General features: G+C 36.7%; 1 protein-coding gene across 1 annotated transcript in view; it reads right to left on the bottom strand.

The window, feature by feature from the left end:
* The window catches only part of CUNH18orf63 (chromosome unknown C18orf63 homolog), a 46,219-nt gene that overhangs the window by 14,637 nt on the left and 4,457 nt on the right, over positions 1-27,125 (bottom strand). The window contains 11 exon segments of the mRNA XM_017866085.1: positions 1,969-2,152; positions 3,329-3,380; positions 3,383-3,413; positions 3,526-3,622; positions 6,957-7,066; positions 15,719-15,795; positions 17,647-17,688; positions 18,623-18,734; positions 23,930-23,946; positions 23,949-23,985; positions 26,117-26,195. Coding sequence (XP_017721574.1) covers positions 1,969-2,152; positions 3,329-3,380; positions 3,383-3,413; positions 3,526-3,622; positions 6,957-7,066; positions 15,719-15,795; positions 17,647-17,688; positions 18,623-18,734; positions 23,930-23,946; positions 23,949-23,985; positions 26,117-26,195 — 838 coding nt within the window.

Here is a 27,125-nt window from a genome sequence, read left to right as displayed (position 1 = left end):
TGCAAAGTTTTGAGGGGAGAAAAAGTATTGAGAAAAAAGTACTGGGGTAAGAATGGTCTTTTTTATTTTTAGCTTGGACATATGGATATCCATATTAAAGAAATCTGACTCCCTACATCACATCATATTACAAAAATAAATTCCAATTGCATTGTAGATCTACATGTGAATGCAAAACAACCTTTTATTGGATGATATTAGAGGAGAAGACCTTCATGACTTTGGGGTACAGAAATATTTTTTAAACTTTTTAAAAAGTAGCAACCATAAAGAAAAAGACCGATCACTCTGATTATAAATTAGGACCTGCTGCCAAAAGATACTATTAAGACACCAAGACACCTTTAAGAGAGAAAGCATGTTATAGAATGAAAGAAGATAATTGTATATAACTGATAAAAAACTCGTATCTCGCTTATGTTAAAATATGTATAAATCAATAAAACACAAACACATAACACAGTAGAAAAATGAAAGAATGGCATTTCAAAAAAAAAAACCCAAATGGCCAAAATACATATGAAAAGATGTTCGATCTCATTAATAATCAGGAAAATGCAAATTAAAAACACAATAACAAATACACCTATCAGAAGGGCTGAAATTAAAGACCAACAATACCAAAAATGGGCAAGGATGTGAAGCAACATAAATTCTCCTATACTGCTTTGGGGCAGAGGGGAGTACAGATTGGTTAGGGAAATAGTTTGGTGTCGCCAGCAAAGTTAGAAATACCCATACCAATTCTACTCCTGGAGGTTTCATGTACATGAAACATATATGAGACATACACAAGAATGTTCATCACAGTATTACTAGTAGTAGCCACTAAAGAGAAACAATCCAAATATTCATCAATAATATTCTGGATAAACTGCAGCATAATCACATAGTCAAATGCTACATATAAAGGAAAATAAACCAACTATAGCTAAGTGGAGCAACATGGATGAATGTCACAAATATGATGCTGAGCCTAAGAAGCCAGGCACAAAGGAATACACACTCTGTGATTTATTTTACATGAAGTTCAAAAGCAGGCAAAATGAAATATGATGTTTAAGGACACATACTTAGTTGATAAAATCTGGAATCATTTCCATAATAGTGGTCATCTTTTGGGAGACGAAAGGAGTTACTACTAGGAAGGTATAAGTAGGAGGCTCCTAAGTCTTGGCAAGGTTCCATGTTTTATCTGTATGATAGTTACATGGATGTTTGATATTCATTAAGCTGTACAATATTACTTTTCTATCTGTGTGCCATATGTCACCATAAGAATAGATTTTTAAAATGCAGAGGAGACAAACTCAGTAGAAAACACCCTCCCTCCCCAATAGTTTCCAGCTTCAGTAAAAATAAAAACCATGAATCCGATTTCAAGTTAAGTCCTCAACCGCTTTGTTCTGACAAACTCTGAGTTGTAGGCCAATCCCCATATGGCCAGTTCATCTTTAATTTGTCCATTAGCAGATAGCTAATTATATTAATTTCTTAATGAAATCAGACAGGAGACAGACACTAGCCCTCTGCTTCCTTATACAGCAGGGATCATACTTTAATCTCTAAGTGGTTCCATAGAAGCCCCAACTTACTTGACTTGGTGAGGGACAGACATCTTACCTTCCATTTAACTGAACTTGTACTGACAGCACAGTATCTCCAAATAAATACTCTTCATAAAACTCTGTCTCTTCAATCTCCAATAACCCAACTCATTTATATCCTTGATGTGGGTGAAACATTTCAGTAAACAACCACTACTATAGTACCGTGTTAAATACAATAATAACAACAAATGACTAAGTATAGTAGTAGTAATAACAAACAGTTTTAGGGAAACATTGAACTGAGAGAAAAGAATTACTGCACATTGGGTTGGGTATTCCACCCCAGAAGGCAAGAGATTCAACTAAAATAGATAGACAGTATGTCTTGGAGAACTAGATAGGACAAGAGATCTCTTACCTGTATGTTAGGTTTAGTTAGTTCTTGTGTGTAGTAGCACGGTTTACTTGTTATCTTTATGGGAAATCCACATATATGGGGCAGTTTAGATTTTAAATCTGAAAGAAAACTTTTCAACACAACTTCTGAATCTACCCTTGGAAAGAACTGTATGGGCTGACTTCTGATGCAACTGAGAGGATATCTGAACAATGTTAAAGAACAATGTCTAATTTTATTACATAAGAGGTAGCAATTTATATGGGATTTTAAAAAGTATTAAAGTAGTAATGTTACAAAGGCACACATAAATATATCCTAACTCTTTTATATTGCTTATCTGATACCATCCACAGCTGAAAGCATGTTTTCTCACAGGGATCTTCATTCCTTACATTCTAACACTCCAAATAGAGACAATTCATAGTATCTTACTACATGGTTTTCTAAATGGAAGGGCAACTACGATACTCCGAAAACAATTTATAAGAAAGATACTATAAACCTTATGAATTACAAAATAAGTATTATAATAAACAATGAACAGGTTGCACCTCCAAAAACAGTAAAAAATTCAGGACAGAGAAACAACACATACAGATTGTATTTAAGCTGTGAAAGCAGTTCTTTGAGAAAGCAGTTACTTTTTCTAATGAAACATATTCTGAAGATTTTGAATAATACGTTGGCATCTACTGAAAGAAAATAACTGATATATGTTAACCTCAGTTTTACTATTAAAATAAGCTTGGCTTAGGAAACATAGAATGCGAAAAGACAACACTAAGACAACCATTTTTAAACTCCAGCAGGTCAGAATACAGATAGAACTGGTGAAATCAGTACTAAGATTTAATAGTTTCGCCTGAGCACTTAAGCTCTTCTCGTGTGTATATTTCAATTTTAAATAATATTGTTTAAAAAGATATTTTCTTAAGTCAACGGGGTGCAATTAAGTATAAGTCAAATCATCTAAACTTTGCCTATAAAATTAGATAATCTCCTCAAAAGAAAATCTTGTTTTGTTTACAACCTAACCTTTTAATTCAACCCTTTCAATTATATCTGAAATGCCACTGGAGGGAGCACTTGGCTAAGGAGAAGCATGATTGCTTTAACTTTCTAAGAAAGTTCTAACTTTGGTTTTCTAAATTGTTGAAATGGTGTTTAAGGAAAATATCCTTATTAAGTTCATCCTCATATAAAATAGAAGATATTCTAAGCAAATCAAAAACACTTGTGCAGATAAGAAGTAGGGGGAAATGTACCATAGTTTCAGTTAGACACAGAGAAGGCTGAAAAGTATGACATGAGAATGGGAGCAAAACTAGATTATAATGTGGGCAGACAGTATTTGCTTCAGTTGGTGTGTAAAGGATATGTGAAGGTCCTTTCTCCGAGCATTTTGAAATAGATGTTGCAGTATATTTTAATTTTCCACAATCTTCTGGAAGTTTATAGCCATACTAAAAATTAAGCACAAAATTTAAAATATCTTGGAGAAAGCTAAACTTAGGCTAAGTTACAATAAACAAAAATCAAATAACTTCTAATGTAACATATATTTCCATTCCTTACCAGGGCATCCCAGTGTCTCTGGAAATCTCCATATGAGCGAAAAGGACAGTCAGGGGGCATGGCATGAAGAATATTTATAATTTGTCCCATTTTCATGCTATGAAAAATTAGAGGAAGTTATTATGAGCCAATGCTTAGATATAGTTTAATAAGTCAACTACATGATTTAGAAAGTGTTCAAAAAAGATTTAACAACTATCTCACTAGCTATATATAGTAAACTAAACATCTCAAATTTCAAACATTGTACTAAATCTTTTTATTTTGCTTTAATTGACAAATAAAAATAGTATATATTTATCATGTATGACATAGTTCAAAATATGTATACATTGTGGATTGCTAAGTCGAGCTAATTAACATGCATTTACTCACATACTTTGTGTGTGTGGTAGACCACTTAAAATGTACTCTTTGCTCTATTTATTTTTTGAGACAGTGTCTCCCTCTGTCGCCCAGGCTGGAGGGCAGTGGTGCGATCTCAGCTCACTGCAACCTCTGCTTCCTGGGTTCAAGCCATTGTTCAAGCGATTCTCCTGTCTTAGCCACTAGCTGGGATTACAGGCGTGCACCACTATGCTCAGCTAATTTTTGTTTTTTAGTAGAGACAGGGTTTTGCCATGTTGACCAGGTTGGTCTCAATCCTGGCCTCAGATGATCTGCCTGCCTTGGCCTCCCAAAGTGCTGCAATTACAGGTGTGAGCCACCTCACCCCTTCTTAGTGATTTTTAATATGTATATAAAAAAAAGTAATTGCGATTTTTGCCATTACTTTCAATAGCAAAAACTGCAATTACTTTTGCACCAACCTAATACTTTTTTATTAACTGTAGTCACCATGCTGTACAATAGATCTTTGGAAGTTATCCTTCCTATATAACTGAAATTTTGTATCCTTTCACCAACATCTCCCCAATCCATGCCTTCACTCCCACCTACCCTGCCCCTGGTAAGAACTATTCTACTCTCTGCTTCTGAGAGTTCAATTGTTTTAGAGTCCACAAGGAAGTGAGATCGTAAGGTATTTGTCTTTCCGTGCCTGGCTTATTTCATTGAACATAATATCCCTTAGATTCATCCAAGTTGCAAATGACAGGATTTCCTTCTCTTTTAAGGGTGACTATTATTCTACTTGTGTATATACCACATATTTCTTTATCCATTCATCTGTTGCTGGGCACTTAGGTTGATTCCATATCTCGGCTGTTATGAATAATACTGAAATGAACATGGTGGTGCAGATATCTCTTCAATATACTGATTTAACTTCCTTTGTATCACCAGTAGTGGGATTGCTAGATCATAAGATATTTCTAATATTTTGAGGAACCGCCATACTGTTTTCCATGATGGCTGAACTAATTTACATTCTCATCAACAGTGTGCAAGTGTTCCCTTTTCCCCACATCCTTGCCAGTATTTGTTATACTTTGTCATTTTGATAATAACCATTCATCAGGTATGAGGTGATGTCTCATTGTGACTTTAATTTGCATTTCCCCTGATGATTAATAGTGTTGAGCATTTTTTTTTTTTTTTGAGACGGAGTCTTGCTCTGTCGCCCAGTCTGGAGTGCAGTGGAGCAATCTCAGCTCACTGCAAGCTCCGCCTCCCAGGTTCACGCCATTCTCCTACCTCAGCCTCCCCAGTAGCTGGGACTACAAGCGCCCGCCACCACGCCAGGCTAATTTTTTTTTTTGAGACGGAGTCTTGCTCTGTTGCCCAGGCTGGAGTGCAGTGGCGCAATCTCCACTCACTGCAAGCTCTGCTTCCTGGGTTCACATCATTCTCCTGCCTCAGCGTCCCGTGTAGCTGGGACTACAGGCGCCGCCACCTCGCCCGGCTAATTTTTTTTAATGAATTTTTAGTAGAGACGGGGTTTCACTGTGTTAGCCAGGATGGTATCAATCTCCTGACCTCGTGATCTGCCCACATCGGCCTCCCAAAGTGCTGGGATTACAGGTATGAGCCACCCCGCCCAGCCGGTGTTGAGCATTTTTCCATACACCTGTTGATCATTTAAATATCTTTTGAGAAATGTTATTCGAGGGCTTTGCCCATTTTAAAATCAGGTTGTTTGTTTTCTTGCTATTGAGTTATTTGAGTTCCTTATGTAGTTTGGATAGTAGCTCTTTATCAGATGTATGGTTTACAGATATTTTATCTCATTTTGTAAGTTGTCTCTTCACTCTGTTGACGTTTTCCTTTGCCATATAGAAGCTTTTCAGTGATGTAAACACATTTGTCCATTTTTGCTTTTGTCATCTGTGCTTTTTCACAGATACGTAGTTTTCAGTGTACAGGTCTTTCACCTCCTTGGTTAAATTTATTGCTAAGTATGTTTTTGGTAGCTATTATGGACAAAATTATTTTCATTGATTTCTTTTACAGATAGTTTGTTGTTACTATATAGAAATGCTACTTTTTTGTGTGATTTTGTATCCTACAACTTTACTGAGTTTATTAGTTCTAACAGTTTTTTGGTGGAGTCTTTAGGGTTTTCTAAATGTAAGATCATGTCACCTGCATACAGCAACAATTTAACTTCTCCCTTTACAAGTTGGATGCCTTTTATTTCTTTCTCTTGTCTAACTGCTCTAGCTAGGACTTCTAGTACTATGTTGAACAGAAGTGGAGAGAGTGGGCATCCTTGTCTTGTTCCTGATTTTAGAGAAAAAAGCTTTTAATTTTCCACTGTTGAGTATGATGTTAGCTATGGGTTTGTCATATATGGCCTTTATTTGTATTGAATTTAAAAACTAGAATTACTAGAAAAAACTAAATTAGATTGTTGTAAACAATGTGCCAACTGTAAACACAAAATAATGACTAAGAAATTTTTCAACCCAAAGATATTACTGGTAATTGTTAGACTTTAGGGAAAAGTCTGTTAAGTGGTAAATCAATTAGAGTTAAACCTATGTTTTCTACCTACCTCCTCCCAGCTTCAGTGATTGAATTATTATGTGTATGCCACTAAAGTTCTTTTTCCTAAGCGATTTAAAATTTTATCCCAATTGTCCTGCTTATACTAGTAACAAAATATTTTTTCCTGAAAATAGTACAAACTTAAAACTCAGTTCATATCAAATTATAATGAATCATTAATGATTAGATACAAGTTTATGAGGTTTTATTAATATTATTTTGATAGTTTTCATTTTATAATGAGAAATTTAGAAATATTACCTTTTTTGAAACTAGATCTAATAAAATTTGAATATATAATAAAATTAGTAATTTGATAAAGAAAATTCATGGCTTTTGTAAATATGACAATATTGTTTCAATACCTTTGTGAAGTCGTAAGTCAGTATTTTAAAATTCACCAAAATGGTTTATACTTTTGTACATGTCAATGTTAAGAAAGCAAAATAACGGAAACCACCATATTTTGAACTCACTCTAGACACTACAAATTGAAATCTCACCTTGGCAAAACGTAGCACCAGTTGCTTAAAATGGAATGTCTCTCAATGACAGCATGCTTGTTAGTATGAAAATCCTTTATAATACTCTGGGAAATCTCAAACTCTTTTAGCTTTGAATGGAAATAAGATTTGTAAGTCCTCAATTTGGCAAAAAAGGAAACATTTTAAAAGATACGTATTTGTTACATGCACATAGTAGGTTATAAAGTGGTTTTAAAGACTTAAGTTACATTGAATCATGCATAACCACTTTACATAAGTAATCAAAGTTGCAGCTCACCCTGCTTCTCCTTTATACAATATAAAAAGCATTTCATGCTTTCCCTCTTACCGTCCAAGCCCAAACACCTATTTTGCAGTTATTTTAGCTGGTTTTCAGGTTTTTTTAAAATTATGTTAATTTGCAGGGAGTTGAATCTCTTCCAAAGGAAGTTGTTCATGTTTTAAAATAATAGCTTTTAACCTCAATTGGTTTTTTAAATGGAGGATGAGTAAGGGAATTATACTTCTATCTGGTCTTTTGGAGGAGAAAAGACAGAGCCAATGCTCCAGTCTCCTTTTATACCCCTAACAGCCTCCTAGAACACTTTCTTCCCTGTTCCTCCAGTGTCCTCCCTATAGGGCATTTACAGCTCTCTTACCCTGGAAAATCTCCCTGAGAGGCAGTGTTTCAGTTAGCCAAAGATATAAAGAGACCTCAAGGAGGGTGAAACAGACAAAGTATTAATGGGTGAAAGGACACTGTATTAAGATTAGAGAGAATGATTCATAAACCGTTACCCCATTCCCCATTTTTCTTCTTCTTTTTTTTTTTTTTTTTTTTGATGGGGTCTTTTTTTTTCACCCAGGCTGGAGTGCAGTGGCGCCATCTCGGCTCACTGCAAGCTCCGCCTCCCGAGTTCACGCCATTCTACTGCCTCAGCCTCCCCAGTAGCTGGGACTATAGGCGCCGCCACCACGCCCAGGTAATTTTTTTTTGCATTGTAGTAGAGACAGGGTTTCACCGTGTTAGCCTGGATGATCTCGATCTCCTGACCTTGTGATCTGCCCACCTTGGCCTCCCAAAGTGCTGGGATTACAGGCGTGAGCCACCGCACCCAGCCCACCCTTACCCCATTTTTAACCAACCACCTAACATCTTTTGAGAAACAATGTTCTAACCTCACCGCCTACTACTTTTCAAGGAAGTCCAACTAAACTAGACAACTTTTTATTGCCTGGACAACTCATTAGCATCTTAACAATACAGTTGCTTAAAGTATTGTCCCCACTCTGATTTCTCTGACTCCTACCAATAAAGTCCTGATGCCTGGATCTAGACCCATCTTCCCCATATCCAGTGACTGATCCTTCTCTGAGTTCCTGTGGCATTCAGTAAAACTAATGGAAATGGAGGATCAGGGAAGAGCAGGAAAACATGAATGCAGGAAGAGGATGATAGAATATGTGAGTTACATTGTGAAGTAAAAGAGCAAGGCCACACAGAATGAATAAGGACACATTTTCCTGTGCACAAGAGATAAATCTTGCACTGTGATGTACTGTGCTTAAGAGATCAGTTGCCTGAAATGTGTGATAAAAACATGGTTAGAACAGGCATAGTTACGAATGTTAGAAAAGACTGGTTGTAGAGGGAGGAATAAACTGAGAGAAAACAGAACTTAAAATTGAATTCAAAGAAGGTAGGTATCAGGTTCAAATGTTTAAAGTTTATGGGTTCTCACACACACGTACTTATGTAGCTTGAGTATATATCCTCTGGGTACTTTCTACAATATTCAGAGACTCAAGTCAATTGCTGCAGGGACCTCAATAAGTACCGGTACTTATTGTTTACACTAGTCTTTCTCAACACAGACTAAAGACTGGCAAACCACCCAACTGTTCACTATATACTCCAAGAGACTGCGAATGCTAACCCTTTGTATTTCCTTATTTAGCAAATATTTGTAAAGTGCCCTTATATGATCAAAACCGTATTGAAAATCAGGTATTCAATAAATACTATTTTCTTCTTATAATGCCAATCTAAAGAATTTAGACTTAATTTTCTCTAGGGAAAGTTGAAATACTAAAGATATTTAGGCTGGGGACCTTTGTTTTAGAAAGTGAACTCTGTTCACATTGTAAGGAAAAATTAGATAATAAACTTGGAGGAGAAAGGCTGGAGACAAGGCCTATATGGAGACTGGTTTAACAGTTCAAGTAAAAAAGGGAGTCTGAATTAGAGCAACAGAAATGGAGGCAGAGAAGAGTCCTTTTCAGAGACCAGAGTAGGCTATTAAAGACTCACTGGAAAGAGAAAGTGAGAAAGAGGAAAAGCCAAGGATGACTCTGAAGTCTTTAGGTAGGTAAATTATTGACTGCTGATGCCACTAATGAAAAGAATAATTACACAGGAGGAACAGATTTGAGATTGGGGAAGGTGACAAATAAGTACAATCAGTTTTAGAAATAATTGAGTCTGACTGCGATTTGTACATTCATTTGAAAGTATCCAAGAGAGGACAGAAAAGTTACAACTATACAAGAATATTTGGGAAGTATGGTGTATAGGCTGAAGCCACTGAAATGGGTGAGCCTGCTAAGGAAAAGAGGGCTGAAAATGGAACCCTAAGAAACAGCAACAATTAAAATGATAAATAAATGAAGATAAATGAATTTCAGGAGATTCTAGAAAAATCAGTTTCAGAGAAATCAAGAGAGGAGATTATTTCAAGAAGAAAAGGGTGAAAAATAGTACAAGTGTTTCAAAGATTTCATATATGATTCCCTCAGACATTTTCTTTTTCTCTTAATTCCTGAAGTAACACAGTTCCTATAACACTAATTTTGATACTCCATTACCAAACACTGTTTTTTAATTGTATTTTTATTTAACACATATTGGGTATCTATTTCTGTAAGGCTCTATGGGACATACAAATTTGAACCAAAAAACCTAAGGATAGGTGAAGGAAGCATGGTATTGTAGAAAGAACAGAGTTGAAGGACAAACTCCAATCCTGAATCCTACTACCTTTATGACCTAGAGCAACTTATTTAACTGCTTGTGTCTTAATTTACTTACATATAAAATAATAACAATAACTATCATTTTTAAACCTTTACTGCCAGGTACTATGCTAGGCCCCTAATGTACTTTACCCCATAACCTCCTTACAACCCTAGAAGGGATATCATTATGTCCAATTTATAAGAAAAATGGAATTCTGTGAGATTAACTAATGTACCAAAGAGTCACTGCTAATAAGTGCAGATCTGAGAATTTTAATGTGATTCTAGGCCTACACTGAATTTTCTGGGTATGTGAATATTAACCAGTACTCAGTAAATGTTCCCTTCGTCTGGTAAGTTTTATGTGTGCATGCTCTTCTTTCTTCTGACCTAGATAAAACATTCTAGGAGGAAAAGGTGTTTTCCATCAGCACTTGGCATATACCCATAATAGTACCCAGTAAATATCCATCTATGAAATAAATAGAAATTTGTTTTGAGGCACTCATTTCCCAAATATTCCATATAATTAAATTTCAAGGCAAACAGTTTAATATTACATAATGCTTTTCTGAAATATATCCCTCATGTAACTGTGGATTCAATTATAATCTCAACACACCAAACTGTAAAATGGCAACTTATGCATATAAATTCCTTCAGAAACATTCAATTACTTCCAGGAAAGTATTATTTTAAAGTTTAGCACAGTCCCAAATTTGAGAAATGAGTAAATTACTGTTTCAATTACCTCTTAAATTTTTTTATCTCTATTTAAATTATAAAGATAAGGGCTGAAATCCCATTTTCATAATGAATTATANCAAACAGTTTAATATTACATAATGCTTTTCTGAAATATATCCCTCATGTAACTGTGGATTCAATTATAATCTCAACACACCAAACTGTAAAATGGCAACTTATGCATATAAATTCCTTCAGAAACATTCAATTACTTCCAGGAAAGTATTATTTTAAAGTTTAGCACAGTCCCAAATTTGAGAAATGAGTAAATTACTGTTTCAATTACCTCTTAAATTTTTTTATCTCTATTTAAATTATAAAGATAAGGGCTGAAATCCCATTTTTCATAATGAATTATAATAAACTGCTTTAAAATTGGTCTAAATAGGGTCAAAGGTCAGGATTTAGAAAACTACTCCAATCTCTAGCCCAGAGGAATTAAAAAAGAATTTAGACACAAAAGTCACCTAGTTCAAAAAATAAATGAACTCACTCCAGTCAACGCTCAATGCTCCATTCCATTCATTCCATAAATCTTTCTTTCTTTTTTTTTTTTTTTTTTGAGACGGAGTGTCGCTCTGTCGCCCAGGCTAGAGTGCAGTGGCTGGATCGCAGCTCACTGCAAGCTCCGCCTCCTGGGTTTACGCCATTCTCCTCCCTCAGCCTCCCGAGTAGCTGGGACTACAGGCGCCCGCCACCTCGCCCGGCTAGTTTTTTCTTTTTTGTATTTTTTTAGTAGAGACAGGGTTTCACCGTGTTCGCCAGGATGGTCTCGATCTCCTGACCTCGTGATCCACCCGTCTCGGCCTCCCAAAGTGCTCCATAAATCTTTCTAAAGTGAGTGACAGGCACTAGAGTAGGCTCCTATGATAGATTAATAAGACACAGACCCTTCCGTCTAGGACTTCTCAGTTTAATGAGACATTTGTATAGATAATACGTGATAAACAAGGCAGGGAGCACCAAGAGAGATGACTTAGGAGATGGGGAATTCTTCAAAGGGGTGATGTCTGAGATAAGCCTTGAAAGATGAGCAGAAGAAAGGGAATTATAGGCTTAGACAACTGTGTGATCAAAGACATGGAGGATGAAAGACCGTACTATCTTTGAGAAACAATTCATAGTTTGGCTACTTGGAGAGCAGTAATGGGAGATGCGGCTATAAGTAGGGTTGGTTTGGATCAGTTTGCTGAAGACCTTGCATATCATAGTAAACGGTTGAGATTTCATCTTATAGTCAATGGAGGCCATGGCAGATTTTTGATAAGGGGAATGAAAGCAAACAAAATAAACTGGAGGGAAGAGAAACAAGAAACATCCTCCTTCTCACCTCTTCACCCTTGTTTCTCCCCTCCCCCCAACCTGACCATATAACTATGAAAGAAAAAACCAGAATCTCAGAACCCCAAACTCGCTATATCAAAGGGAACATTAAGCTTGGTAACTGAATCACACAAAAACAAAAAACAAACAAAAAACCCCTGCCTTCCTTTTGTTCCCAGACAGCTTAGTTTCAGATTATGACAGTAAATGTAGATTTACTGAGTGAGAGAAGTGCACAATTGACTTTTCCTCTACCCCTTTTCATGTGTATAATGTAGATTCACGCAGCTGTAATCAAAGCCTCACAAGAATGTAACCATTTGGCTCATTGTCTACCCTCCTCCTCTTTTTTCCCTTCCTCTTTCCCCTTCTGCTTGTTCTTTCCCTTTTAAATACTGAAGTCCTCAAAACCCTCTTTGGAAAAAGCATGGGGCATGGATCCTATTGTAACTTGTATTTCTTTTCCCTGGGCATGTCATCAACCTTGGCAAAACAAACCCGAATCAGTTGAGATCTGCCTCAGTCACGTTTTCGTTAACATAACCAATGCCAGATTTTAATAAAAGGAAAATTAAATGCAATTATCTTTTAGGCTCCATGGGGAATAAAAATGAATAACACAGGACCTAGAATCTCAAAAAGATTACAATTTAGTGGGAACAAAGGTATATATGAAACTAATTTTTGTAGCAGTCAGAATGTGTAAGATGCCATATCAAAAACTTAAGTAAAAGTGAGATTCAGAGAAGCTGATGAATAATCATAATGTAGAGAATCAATTTAATTTAACAAGTACATGTTGAGTCTATAATGTTGAATAGAGGAGAGGCACATGTTTGCCCCATTTTTGGTGTTTCTTTCCATGCCCAGAAAGCTCTACTAACACATATTCCTGGAATCATTCTGCTCTGTCATTCATTCCTCCCTAGGGCATATGGATGGTGACATCTTGAACTGTAGTTTCCATAATCCGCACATGTTGTAGGAGGGACCTAATGGGAGGTAATTTACTCATGGGGGCAGTTACCCTCATGCAGTTCTAGTGATAGTGAGTTCTCGCGAGATCTGATGGTTTTATAGAGAGCCTTTCCCCCTTTGCTCTGCACTTTTCTCTCCTGCCACCTTGTGAAGAAAGACATGCTTGCTTCCCCTTCCACCATGACTGTAAGTTTCCTGAGGCCTTCCCAGCCATGAGGAACTGTGAGTCAATTAAACCTCTTTCCTTTATAAATTAACTAGTCTCAGGTATTTCTTCAGAGCATGAGAATGGACTAATACAGATGGTAAAATTGAGATGAATAACCAGGCATGCTGGCTCACCTCTTCCCCTTCCTCTTGGGAGCTGGCAGAGAGTGGTGTTCTGCATTCTCTTTGTCACTTCAGAACCAGTGCCTGGTCTCCCAAGGGAGGCCTGTCATTTTTCCACTACTGCAATTAGTGGATGGGTATTACATCTGCCTAATTCTAAGGTTCAGATAAGCCATGTCCTCCAAGAGCCGTTTTTCCTTGCCAGTAATGAACAGCATGACCATATATCCCAGTTCGTGCATGTTGGGCTAGTATCTCACCAGGTTAGTGTGCCTTTCACTCTCAGAAGCATCCTATTTTGAGGATAAATTATAATCTCACCCTAGTAATAAAGGTGACATTCTGATCTCTATTTATGTCTTACTCCTCTGTCAATCTCTAAATTGGTTCAAATTGAGGTGGAGAATACAGAAGTATCATCTGTAGGAAATTCAAAGGTGAGTAAGCCACAATATTAGTCTTCATGATGCTTCTTATAAGAAAATCAGAGGTATAAAAATAGAAATAAGTATGTGAGTATAAACTACAATTTGACTATGTGTCCCCTCCAAAACTCATTTTGGAATTTAATCCCCAATGTGGCAGTATTGAGACATGGAGCCTTTTTTTTTCTCTGAGACGGAGTCTTGCTCTTCTCTAGCCCAGGCTGGAGTGCAATGGCGCGAGCTCGGCTCACTGCTACCTCTGCCTCCTGGGTCCCGGTTCAAGCAACTCTCCTGCCCCAGCCTCCCGAGTAGCTGGGATTACAGGAATGCACCACCATGCCCAGCTAATTTTTGTATTTTTAGTAGAGACAGGGTTACACTATGTTGGCCAGGCTAGTCTTATACTCCTAACCTCATGACCACCCCACCTCGGCCTCCAAAAGTGCTGGGATTACAGGCATGAGCCACCGTGCCCTGCCAATGTGGAGCCTTTAACAGGTGATTGGGTGACGAGGGCTTTGCCCTCATGAATGGATTAATTCATTCATGGATTAGTGGATTAGAAGGTTAATGAATTAATGGCTTATCACGGGAGTAGGACTCACAACTTTATAAAAGGAAGAGAGACCTCAGCTTCCATACCCAGCCCTCTTGCTATGTGATGCCTTGCGCCACCTCAGGACTCAGCAGAGAATCCCCAACAGCAAGAAGGTCCTCACCGGACATGGTCTCTATAACTTTAATAAATAAATTCATTTTCTTTACAAATTACCCAATTTCAGGTATTCTAAGTGACAGAAAACAAAGTATGGTACAGGAAAGTATGAGGGTTTAAATGAGGGTGGGAGATCACACAGGGTTTGGAACCTTGGGAAGGTTCCTCATCAGTCCAAGATATGCATGTCATGTTACCCATTCCAGTTATTTATATGCAGGTCATCTTCCCTACTGGCTTACATGATTCTCCAGGGCAGAAAAGTGGATCCTATTCATCTTGGACTTATCCATTGTCCTTTGTTACTTATCCACATAAGAGGTAATCAAATAGTTAAATGGAAATAAATGAATGGAGAAGTAGCATTTGAGTTGGCCCTTAAATGATTAGAAGGACATGTATAGCCAATCAGAGGGGCCACTCTAAGCAAAGGAAGCATCATTTGTCCTATGCCTGGGGTTTCTCAACCTCCACACTATTGATACTTTGGGCTGGATAATTCTGTGGGTGGGGATAAGATGACTGTCCTGTGCAAGGGAGGATATTCATTAGCATCCCTTCTCTGGCCTCTACCCACTAGACATCAGTAGCAACACCATCCTACCTCCATTGAGATAACCAAAATTGTCTCTAGACATTGCCAAATGTCTCATAAGAAGCCAATCATTCATTTCTCTGCCCTCAACCACTTCCATTTAGAACTACTGGCCTAGAGGAAACACAATAACATTGAGTGACACTAGTGTATAAGATGATTCTATACTAGGTGCTGTGGGAATCCACAAAATAAAAGACATATATCCTTCTACTAAGAAGACAGAATGTGTTATGTGTAAAAAATAGATGCAAAAAAATGCTACCAGAATATCAAGGGCAGGGGAATTAATATTAAATTTAATATGAGCTAAAATTGTGCTTTTTACATTTGGAAGCGAAGGAAGAGGCAAGAAGTGGGTGCTAAGACAGGATAGCTTGTGGAGAGTCTCAGATAGCATCTTAACAAAGTTTTTGAACAAAGGAATAATGTGAAGACCTGTGTTAAATGGACAGAATAATATTTTCTTGGGGAAGCAGATTTAGAACAATATAAATATATCAAGCATTTAATAATACAGATTTTGATAATAAAAACCTTTCTACCACCCTTCATGTTAAAAATTAAAACCTAATTACATGTTAGTAACAATAATAAACATAAAAAGTATATAGTAAATATAATAAAGTATAGAAATCACAATATGTGGTACCTCAGGTGGTGGCAGTCTGATTGTGCAAGCTTCTATACTTAGACAAACTTGAGTTTCTGTTACATTGATGTTTAATACTGAAAATAAAATATTTAACTGTGAACTATTTGGAATTATTACTCTACTATTAAATGAAGTATTTTAGTAACAAAGGAAACTAACTTATTCAAGTCAAAAACAAGAACAGATTTTTTTCCGCACATGGTAAAATTCAAATAATAACCACTTAATATTTGACAGTTTACAGATGAGACATCTAAAAGAGGACAAAGGTATGAAACAGCATGAATATGTGTGTGGGGTGAGGTCACAGGCAAGGTTACAATAAGAAAAATGAAACATCCCACAGTTAAGAGAAAAATCCAACAAATACCTTACACAAATCTGATTTATATTATATATATATATGGAGATTGTCCTGTTCTGTAATCTAAACAGGTATCACACCATGTTTCTGACTTGAGTAGTCTTTTACTAACAAATATCCTCAAATATACTGGCAGATATATTCCGGATCTCCCAGAGCCTTGAAGTCCTAGAGTCTTGAAGTCTTTACCTTTCTTTTCATAAAGAAAATACTTCTGAAATGTAAGGATAGTGGGGACTTTGGAAGGGTTAGTACATGAAGAAAGCATGAGGGGGATTCTGAGGTGCTCTTAATGTTGTTTCTTGATCTTGAGAACTGGTTACAAGAATGTTTAGTTTGTTAAAATTCAATGAGATAGACACTTAAAATTTGTCATAGTGTATTACATTTCAATAAAAGTAAAAAAAAAAATCCTAACACAGGAGTGAGGAATTTTCCTCTCCTCAACTGGTATTTTTAATCCCTACAGCTGTAGCGTCATGACAGTGTTTGGAGATGAAACTAGATGTAGGTAATGAACCTATTAACCCAGAGGTCGGGCACACTGACTGACACTACACAAATTAAACATAAAACTAGTTCAAGGAGAGCAAATAGGCTTTAGCTGGAAAGTCAAACCAGATCTAATAGCTGTAGATTACAGGTCAGGATTTTAAGGCTATGCCCAAATGATGTGAGAAGCTACCATGATTGATTAATAATGTCTACGGTGGTGACTCAAGATTCTCATCTATCTGCTATCTCTGGACTACTGTTTAGGAAAGTGTCTATCTGAAACACAACCATGCAAATCAATGAAAGAACTGGATTAGGCTATCTAGTAAACTGTACACTTTAGATCATCTGTGTCTCTTTTTACAATTTTTTAAGGAAAAAAGAATCCTATTCTTACAAGAAATAAAGCTTTGACTTACAGCAGTACTAAAGAATTTTTGATGATATGATTCTGGAAACTATACATTATAAATGCCTACAGAATTAAACTCCTTCACAGTCATGATTTTCTTTAAGTAGAGAAAATAAAATATAGCTTTTCCAATTAAGATGAATTTTCTCATACAGTTTAGAATGTACATTTTGAACAAGAAGTGATTTCCCAGGTGAAATTCTGATTACAATAATATCTAATTAAGGTCTTATACAACCTGATTAATCAATAATTATACAACCCAATGATCTATGTTATCAGTTTTTTTTTTTGTTTTGTTTTGTTTTTTTGTTTTTTTTTGGAAATAGGGTCTTGCTCTGTCACCCAGGCTGGAGTGCAGTGGCACAATCATGGCTCACTGCAGCCTCAACCTCCTGTGCTCAACTGGCCCTCCACTTCAGCCTCCCAAGCAGCTGGGGCTACAGGCGTGGTACCTGGCTAATAATTTTGTAGAGATAGGGTCTCACCATGTTGCCCAGGCTGGTCTTGAACTCGTGGGCTCAAACAATCTACCTACCTCGGCCTCCCAAAGTGTTGGAATTACAGACATGAGCCACCGTGCCCAGCATATGATACTGTTTTCTTCAGCAACTATGAATTATATTACCTATTGACTTACGCATTTTTACTTACCAACAGCACTTTGTTTTCCCATCTGAGAAAGAAAATCTCTTCCTTAAAAAATTCACAGAATATGCCATATTATTACAACTCATAATCATGCTTGATATTTATAACTATGCTTGATGTGAAATTAACAAAGCTAAAGAAAATATTTTAACATTCAGTTGTTATATACAGTAATATCTGATGACAGCTGAAAAAATATAATCATTCAGAAGGTATCTCTTCAATTAAAAGGATGGAAATACCAATTCTTCCCCCAAATATCTATTTCCTGCTATGAAATATTTAGAAAACAGTCAGACTTTAAGAAAAATTCGGGATAGCTTCCCAGTTTTAACAGTATTGTGTTCATTTTATCATACTGCTTTGTAACTTACATTTATTCCTAAGTATCAAGTATTATATAGTAATTTTTTAAAAGAAACATCAGGTCTCTGTATATAATCCCAAAGTAAAGAAATGACATTTATGTTGTTGTGGGCTTGCTTGAGATTGCCTAGTTGGGTCAGTTTTAAGAATTATTTTCTAAAAATTATATATCTTAAAATTAAGAACAGATGCACATTGATATGGTTTAGCTGTGTCCCCACCTGAATCTCGAATTGTAGTTTCCATAATTCCCACATGTTGTGAGAAGGATCTGGTGGGAGATGATTGAATCATGGGGGTGGGGCTTTCCTGTGCTGTTTTTGTGATAGTGAATAAGTCTCATGAGATCTGATGGTTTTATAAAGGGGATTTCCCATGAGCACGCTCTCTTGCTTGCTGCCAAGTAATACATCCCTTTGCTTTTCCTTTGTCTTCCACCATGATTGTGTGAGGCCTCTCCAGCCATGTGGAACTGTGAATCCACTAAACCTTTCCTTTATAAATTAACCCAGTCACCAGTATGTCTTTATTAGCAGCATGAGAACAGACTAATACACACATAACAGAAATAATCTAGTTCAGAAAGCCTCAAAGACTAAAAAGATAAAGTTACCTTGTATCAAGAGATGGCCAGTTCTATTCCAGGCTGGAGCAAGTCTAGCCGTGAATGAATATGAAAGGCAGTTCTGAAGAATTACAGGAATTACTCTTTGTGGAGCCTCCATCTAATATATTAAATGGCAAAATATGGACAAATTTAGAGCAATTGCTGTGTATGTATATACTAATAGGAAATGACTGCCCATTTAGATCACCACCCAACAAACTGGGGTATTCTAGGTAAAAATTATAGCCATTGCTAGAGCTAATCCTATCTGGTTCTAACGTTAAAGAAGTGTTCAAATATATTCACTTCAAAACCACTACTATTGTCATACTATCATGGCCAAATACTACCTGCTTACCCTGGCCAATTAGTCTAAATCTTGAGAATTCTATGCTAAAAACCTTGATCTTTACTTTGTATTCTGCTCCACAAAGAGAAATCCAAACGAGGACAAACTTGTAATAGTTCTCATTATTGTTCACTCTGTTCCTGGACCAAACTGAGGGTCGGGCTGCTATTTCCTGTGGCCCAATAACAAGATGCAAATGAACTGGGGAGGAAGAGAGTTTTTATTTTCTGCAACTGGTTACAGGGAGAAGGCCTGGAAATTATTGCCAGACCAACTCAAAATTACAAAGTTTTCCAGAGCTTATATACCTTCTAAGCTATATGTCTATATAAGTGTGCATTTATCTAAAGACATAAGTGATTAACTTCTTTTAATCTATAACTAAGGTCTGAGTCCTGAAGACTTGCTTCTAGAGCCTCAGTAAGTTTACTTAATCTAAATGGGTCTAGGTACTGGGGTGATTACCCTTATCTTGTCTCCTGCTAAATCATAAAGGTTTGGGGAGTTCCTTTAGACCCCAATAAACTTGTTTGTGGAGGCCTAGGGAGTTTCTTCAGCCTCACAATAAAACTTGTTTAATCCTAACAGGGTCCTGTTAAGAATTCCTTCATTATCTTGTCATGCTTCAAGGCCCAGGAGAAGCCTAGGCAAAACTCTTGGTGGGTTCTTTGTTACATTTCAGCCTTTGTATAAGGGCATAGGCTCAATTAGCTTTTAATGTTTAACCTTGCTACTCAGGCAGTGCTGGAACAGTTGTAATGGAGGCCTGAGTTAGTGAGACCTTGCCTGCCACAACTGTAGAAAACAATACATACTTGCATGGGCAGACATGCAACCAAGAGAATATCTCTACTTGTATAATACACAATTAATTTTAAAATTAAGATTTTCACTTATAGTTAAGACCAATAAGTAATAGGAACCAGATTTATCCTCCCACTTGAAACACCTAAAACACCAGCCAAGCTATATGAAATAACAGTTCACAAGATATCAGACATCAGGCAACAAAGAAAAGTGATCCCCAAAAGATGGGAAATGAACAAGATAAGCCCTAGGATTTCCCCAGCTTCTTGATGATAGAGGGTTTCTAGGCTGCAGTACAGAGCAGGGGAACCTAGGAAGAGGCCAGGAGTCTCCCTGAATTAAGGAGACAGAGCTGAAAGTCAAGGAAGCTAGAGGTTTCAGTGCAAAGTATGGGAGAGGAAAGAGCTGCACGGAAAGCAAACTCTGGAGGTCAACAGAGAGTCAGCTGAGTATTGATTAGCACAGACATGTGAGGAAGCTACCCAAGGCTGGAGAAAGAGCCAAGGCTGTTTGATAAACATCCTTGAAAATACAGTCCAGAAAAAATTGCTGCCTTTGCCTCTGTGAAAAATGACATGCAGAAGCATGAGAAAGTCGAGGAAAATTGTCTCCCGATATTATCCATCTCTAAGTTTTGTACCATTTTGACTTCTGATGAATGTTTCCAGGACATAACTGAATGATCTGTTGGCAGAGGATGGAGCCAAATTTCTCCAGATTGTCTCATACATAATTTAATTAAGGCTACTATCATTGGGACTCCATAATGCTGACCTCAAACATGGCCCTAGGGGCCCAGACCCAAACAGTTGAATAAATCCCATAAACCACCAGGGTCTTCCTTAGAGAGCTAGGTGGATTTCTCATCTTAATTTTTGTATTGACTTTCTCTATGGCCCAAGGAATTAATTCAGATACAGCAAAATCTATCAGCACAGACTCAGCCTTGGCATGCAAGGAGGAATTATGGGGCAATTCTGTCATTCATAGCCATCCTGGTTGGTGACCTGGATAACTTGCAGTGCAAAGATGGTGTGAGTCATCACTTCAGCTAAAGTCAGGGACAAATTCTCTACCACCTTTTCTATGTGAGTGACTCCCATCGCAGGGAAAACTGCTTTCAGGATGTGCATGAAAAACGGATTGTTATCTCTCTAAGAAACTCCTCCAAAATAACCAAGGGCAGTCTCGTTTTGGAGAGTTTGCGGCAATTGTCTAAGGGCTACAAACAGAACTTCAAGGAGAAACAGACGAATTCATAATTATAGGTAAAGACTTCAATACTACTCTCTTAATAACTGATACAAGTGAACAGAACATAAGTGAGAATATAGCAGACTTAAAAACACTATCAACCAATGTGACCCAATAAACATTTATAGAATTCTTGATAACACATTTATGGAATACTCATTCTTCTCAAATGGACAAGGAACATTTACTAAGATAGACTATATTCTGGGGCATAAAATAACCTCAATTAATTTAAAAAGATTCAAGTTATAAAGAACGTATTCTCTAACAACAACTACACTGGAAATCAATAGCAGAAAGATCCCTGGAAAATCTTCAAATATTCAGAAACTATATAACACACTTCAAAATAACCCATAGATCAAAAAAGAAATCAAACAGAAATTATAACATATTTTTAACTGAAGAAAATCAAAATAAAACGTGTTTAGGAAGAAATGTATAGCACGAATGTGTTTAGAAGAAATGTCTCTATATTACAAAACAAAGAAATTCTCAAAGCAATGACCTCAGCTTCCACATTAAGAAATTAGAAAAATAAGACCTATAAGATTACCAAGGGCAGAGACTTTATCTGGTTCACAGCTTCATCGCCAGTATCAAGTACAATGCTTGACATGTTACAGATGTTCAATAAATATCTGCTGATTATGATTATGTGAAAAGTATTCATATAAAGAAAAACTGAGCATAACCATAACGGCTCAATGAGGGTAGAAAAACAAGTGATACTGGAAAAAAGCTTGTGAATAATAAAGAATTCAGGGTTGAAAAGTCTAGTGAAGGTAACAAAAATTTAGTTTATAGGAATGGAAACTGAGATAAATGGAAAAAGGATAAGAGTGTAAACAGAAAAATGTTAAACATTTTGGAGATGTGACACCTTGTACTGATGAAGTCACAGGTGTGAATTAACAAGGTGGAAGAAAATAAAGTACAAAGCATTTTATTATTGTATAAGGACTATGGGTGACATTTTCTTAATTTTTTGTTTTTTCTTATAAAGTACACAAAAAAATGATGGTGCTTACTATAAATAATGCTTTATTAAATCAATACAGTAAGTCCTCATTTAATGTCATTGATAAGTTCTTACAAACCATGACTTTCAGCGAAATGACATATAACAAAACCAATTTTGTTATATTGGTTTTGGCTATTGCTAAAACTATAGGCTAACTGATACAATTAAAAGTTCCTATGGCATAGTTCTGGTCACAAAAAATCACTAAGCTTTTAAATAAAGACCAAAAACACTTGTAATATTAACATTGAAATAAATGTAAGCTATACATACATTTAAGAAAGATTAATAAAAACAAGTAAGAATTATTCACCCAATTTTTGGTGAATCAGTGAATGACAGTGGTAGTAGTGGTGGTGGGTAAAATCAAAGAATAAATGTTTGCAAAGTGAAAATTTTAAGGAGCACCTCCTACTACCACATAGTTCAAAACAATCACAAATATGACAGGCTCCCTGAGTGCTTTCATACCGCATCATTTACTGTAGTGCATCTGTATGATTATTGTACACTTTATGAACATTTATTTTATAATAATTTGTATTCGTGCATCAATTTATTCATTCATTTTCCAACTAGCTTATTCTAGTTCAGGGTGGTGGGTGGCCAGAGCCTATCCTGGTAGCTCCAGGTGCAAGGTGGGCACCAGCCCTGGACAGGACTCCATTCCATTGCAGGGCAAACACACACATACCCACCCTTACTCAGCCTGGGACACTTTATACATGCCAATTCCCTTAATGTGTGCATATCTGGGATGTGGGAGGAACCCGGAGTATAAAAAGAAAACCCACTCAGACAAGGGAAGAAGGTGCAAACCACACAGACAGTGGCCTTGACTGGGAACTGAATTATTTTCCTTTCTTATTAATGTTATATTGAAACAATGTTGAACAAAATTATTTTATTCAAGGATCTGCTATACTAAAATGTTACCTATTCTTAGGCCTTAATAAATAATAGAATTTGGTAGAGATTGCTTAAAGACCCAAGTCCTAGTTCTAGGTGAACGACATACTGTAAATCTGGTTCTCATAGCTAGCTTGTAAATGGCCTTTCAAGATAACCAGAATCCTTAGATGACCAAAGACTTGTCTCAGTAAAAAGATGTAAACATATTCTTTCCTCATTGCTCTTGAATAATACTGTTTTCCCACAGAATGTAACTGATGGCCAGAACCAGCTTTCAGGTCATTCAAAGATTTCTCAGGGAACTGGAAAGTGTTACTGAAATTTTACTTGCCTAGGACCTAAAGGCAACATCTCATTTTAAAGATGACTAGAAACCTCATTATCCCAAACTCTACTAGACTTAGGAACAGAGGCCAGCAGTAACAGCTAGATGGGCTTCTGGGATAACCAATGACAGTGTCTCAGAGTTACATGCAGAGGCATGAAGAGAGCTCTAGTTAAGGCTCCATGACTCAAATTACTGAGACACAGAGGGGTCTCAGTAAATGAATACTAACCACTGTATTCATCTTTCTCTTTGTGAAGATCCAGAAGCTCATCACCATGTAGAATACAATCTATAATGTTTTATTTCTCTACATATTAGCTATATCATATGGGCAATAATCTCATCTCTCTGGGTTTATCTGTGCAAATGATGAGATTCACTTATTTGAAGATGTATATGGCAAAAAAGATTATGCCACATAAAATGCCTGAAATAAAGCATCCAACAAAAAAGCCTCTTCTCCTCTTTCTACACTAAATGTGCACATAATAATTGTTAGGAAAAATTTGTTGGGTTCTTTCATATGTATAACAATAATCTGTGAGAAAGATACTCCAGTTTTTGTTTGTTGACAAAAGGAGTGGAACATACAATCACTATAAACAACATACGGTATTAATATCATTTTTTAACACTTACCTTAGCTCCATATTTTCAACATAGGCGTTAAGTTTTCTTGCTTTATAAAATGGTATCTGTAACAAAAATCCACATTTATAAAAAGTACTTAACATAAATATATAATTAAATAATGCAACAAAGAAAGATTTTAAGCATTATTCTGCAGAGGGCAAAGAATCAGGCCATCATCCAATTAGCATTTGTGCCTTGGAGAAGAAGTGATGATCATTTTCTCCCTGAATTGGAATCTGTGGGCACATTTTCAAAGTGAGGAAAGCCTTTCTAGGAGTGACATGACCCCAGTATCCATATAAAGGAAAAGGCCAATAAATTTTGTATAATAAATATTTAACACGTTTCTTAATATATAATTCTTAGGCATGAATAAGGAAAATAGACATAAATGGAAGACCATGTTCAAAGGCTTAAGTGCTCCAACTCATTAATAAAAAGAATATAAAGTAAAGGAAAATATTATTTGTAACCTAACAGACTGACAACTATTTAAAGGCCTGAATATCTACAGCATTCACGAGGGTATGGAAAAACAGGTTTTCTTCCAGACTATCTGTTAACATACAATCCAGCAAAAAGCTTTTCAGACAGCAATTTAGCAGTATCTATATTATAGTTTCAAGTGCATTACAACCTATCTCTAAAACTGTAACCGACAAACTATCAGACAAAAGTGATACAATTTCAATGATGCTTTCTGAAACACTGTAACAGCACAGACTCAGATGTGCACTGGAAAGTATTAAGTAAATTACCATACATCCATACAATGAAGTATTTCACAGCCTTAAAAAATGAGGAAGATATGTGTACTGACATGGAAAGATATCCAGGAAAGGCTGTTAAAGGGGAAATGAATGGCAAGTTTCAAAACAGTATGTATGCAATCCCATTTTCTACTTGTAAACATCAACTTTTTTTTTTTTACAGAATACCTTTGTAAGCAAGCAATACATTTTTTAAAAAACAGATAGCTAAGAGGAAATTCTTATCACCCTTGCTTAAATTAAATTCACATACTTGAATTTACTAGCACTCTAAAATAATGTCCTTGTTCCATAAAGATGTTTAGGTTAGAAAAAGATATGAATAAGATATTAATTTACTTGTTTCACCAATCAGCTGCCTTTTTAAAAAAAACTATACTTAAGATAAGAAAATAGGCCGGGCGCGGTGGCTCAAGCCTGTAATTCCCAGCTCTTTGGGGGGCCGAGACGGCGGATCACGAGGGTCAGGAGATCGAGACCATTCCTGGCTAACACAGTGAAACCGCGTCTCTACTAGAAAAATTAGAAAAAGCTAGCCGGCCGAGGTGGGCGGCGCCTGTAGTCGTAGCTATCGGGAGGGGTGAGGCAGGAGAATGGGCGTAAACCCAGGAGGCGGAGCTTGCAGTGAGCTGAGATCGGGCCACTGCACTCCGCCTGGGTGACCAGGCGGAGACTCCGTCTCAAAAAAAAAAAAAAAAAAAAAGAGACGTAGAAAGAAAATATGGCTGGGCATGGTGGCTCAAGCCTGTAATCTAAGCACTTTGAAAGGTCAAGGTGGGAGGATTGCTTGAGCTCAGGAGTTCGAGACCTGCCTGGGAAACATGGGGAAACCCTCTCTCTACACAAAAGACAAAAAATTAGCTGTGCATGTTGGCGTGCACCTGTAGTCCCAGCTACTCAAGAGGCTGATGGAGGAGGATTGCTTGAGTCTGGGAGGTGGAAGTAGCAGTGAGTTGAGACGGAGCCACTGCACTGCAGCCTGGTCAAGAGAGCCATACCCTGTCTCAAAAAAAGGAAGGAAAGAAGGGAGGGAGGAAAGGAGGGAGGGAGGGAAAATACGACATGGACATATAACCAAGACCTAGGAGAAAAATAAAAGAACTAAACTTTGAATAAAATATGATAAAATATATCAAGCCCATACTATCTTAAAAATTATACTGTAGCACGTTTTATTCATTAATAGTCTTTATCTTAGCATTTATAATGAGAAAAATAAATGTTAAATTAGAACCACAAAAATGGATTTTACACATCAGGCGTTTTAATATTAGTTTGTTAATAATCCAATTAACCTATAACACATTTTGATTAATCAATTAATCCTCATAAACATCTTAACTTTAGCTATAATACATAAATTATTATTTATCAATATTGTTCTCAACTAGTAATAACATTTCAAAAATATTAAAATACTAACCGCCATCACCACCCAAATTTGGTTTAATATTCCAGACACAGGCGATGCAAGAATATCTTGATGCAAAAACAGCAATTGCCTGTGGAGATGAAATATATTACAAAGTGGACTTGCTCACTGATATGATTTGGTTCTGTGTCCCCACCCAAATCTCACGTTGAATTATAATCCCCAGTGTTGGCAGAGGGACCCAGTGGGAAGTGATTGGATCGTGGGGCAGATTTCCCCACTGCTGTTCTTGTGATAGTCAGTTCTCATTAGATCTTGTTTAAAAGTGTGTAGCACTTCCTCCCCGCACCTCTCTCTCTTGCTGCCTTTAGAAGAAGGTGCTTGCTTCCCCTTTACCCTTCTGACGTGATTGTAAGTTTCCTGAGGCCTCCAATCATGCTTCCTGTTAAGCTTGCGGAACTGTGAGTCAGTTAAACCTCTTTTCTTCATAAATTATCCAGTCTTAGGTAATTCTTTACAACAGTGTGAAAACAGACTAATACACTCACTGTCTGTTCTTTATTGCAACATTTTAAACATTTGCTTAGCTAAAATGTTAAGTTTCTCCTAGGCAACAATTGTGTTAGAGACTTTCTCTCCTCACACTTAGCATAGCACCTTGAACAGTGTAGGTGTAGGTACTCAGGCAATATTTGAATTAAGAGAATTAGGAAGTTTTAGATACTAATACTAACATGAGAACTTGTCCCTGCATCTGAATTTCCTAACCTCTTTCATCTGTGAACCTAAATTTATCTTTTAGAACTCAAGTTTTGTCCTAAATACTTGAAGAAATCTACACACAGTGAAGAATCTATCTCTTTTAACTCCTATTTCTTCCACGTTTCCTTTTCAAAAAAAAAAAGGTGGTAGGCAGGGGACACCAGAGGCAAGAGTCTAAGGATTCACCTGTCAGTGAAGTTACCAACCACTTAAACATTTAGAACTACTGACTAAATCCTTTTCCTTCAGAAAGGAAATTCTTCCCAAGCCAGAAAGAACTAGGTAGTGGTTTCAACAG

This window comes from Rhinopithecus bieti, unplaced genomic scaffold (assembly GCF_001698545.2).
Source record: "Rhinopithecus bieti isolate Rb0 unplaced genomic scaffold, ASM169854v2 scaffold_84002, whole genome shotgun sequence".
NCBI lineage: Eukaryota > Metazoa > Chordata > Mammalia > Primates > Cercopithecidae > Rhinopithecus > Rhinopithecus bieti.
The sequence above is the reverse complement of the archived record's forward strand: the minus strand, read 5'-3'. Positions and strand labels throughout refer to the sequence as shown.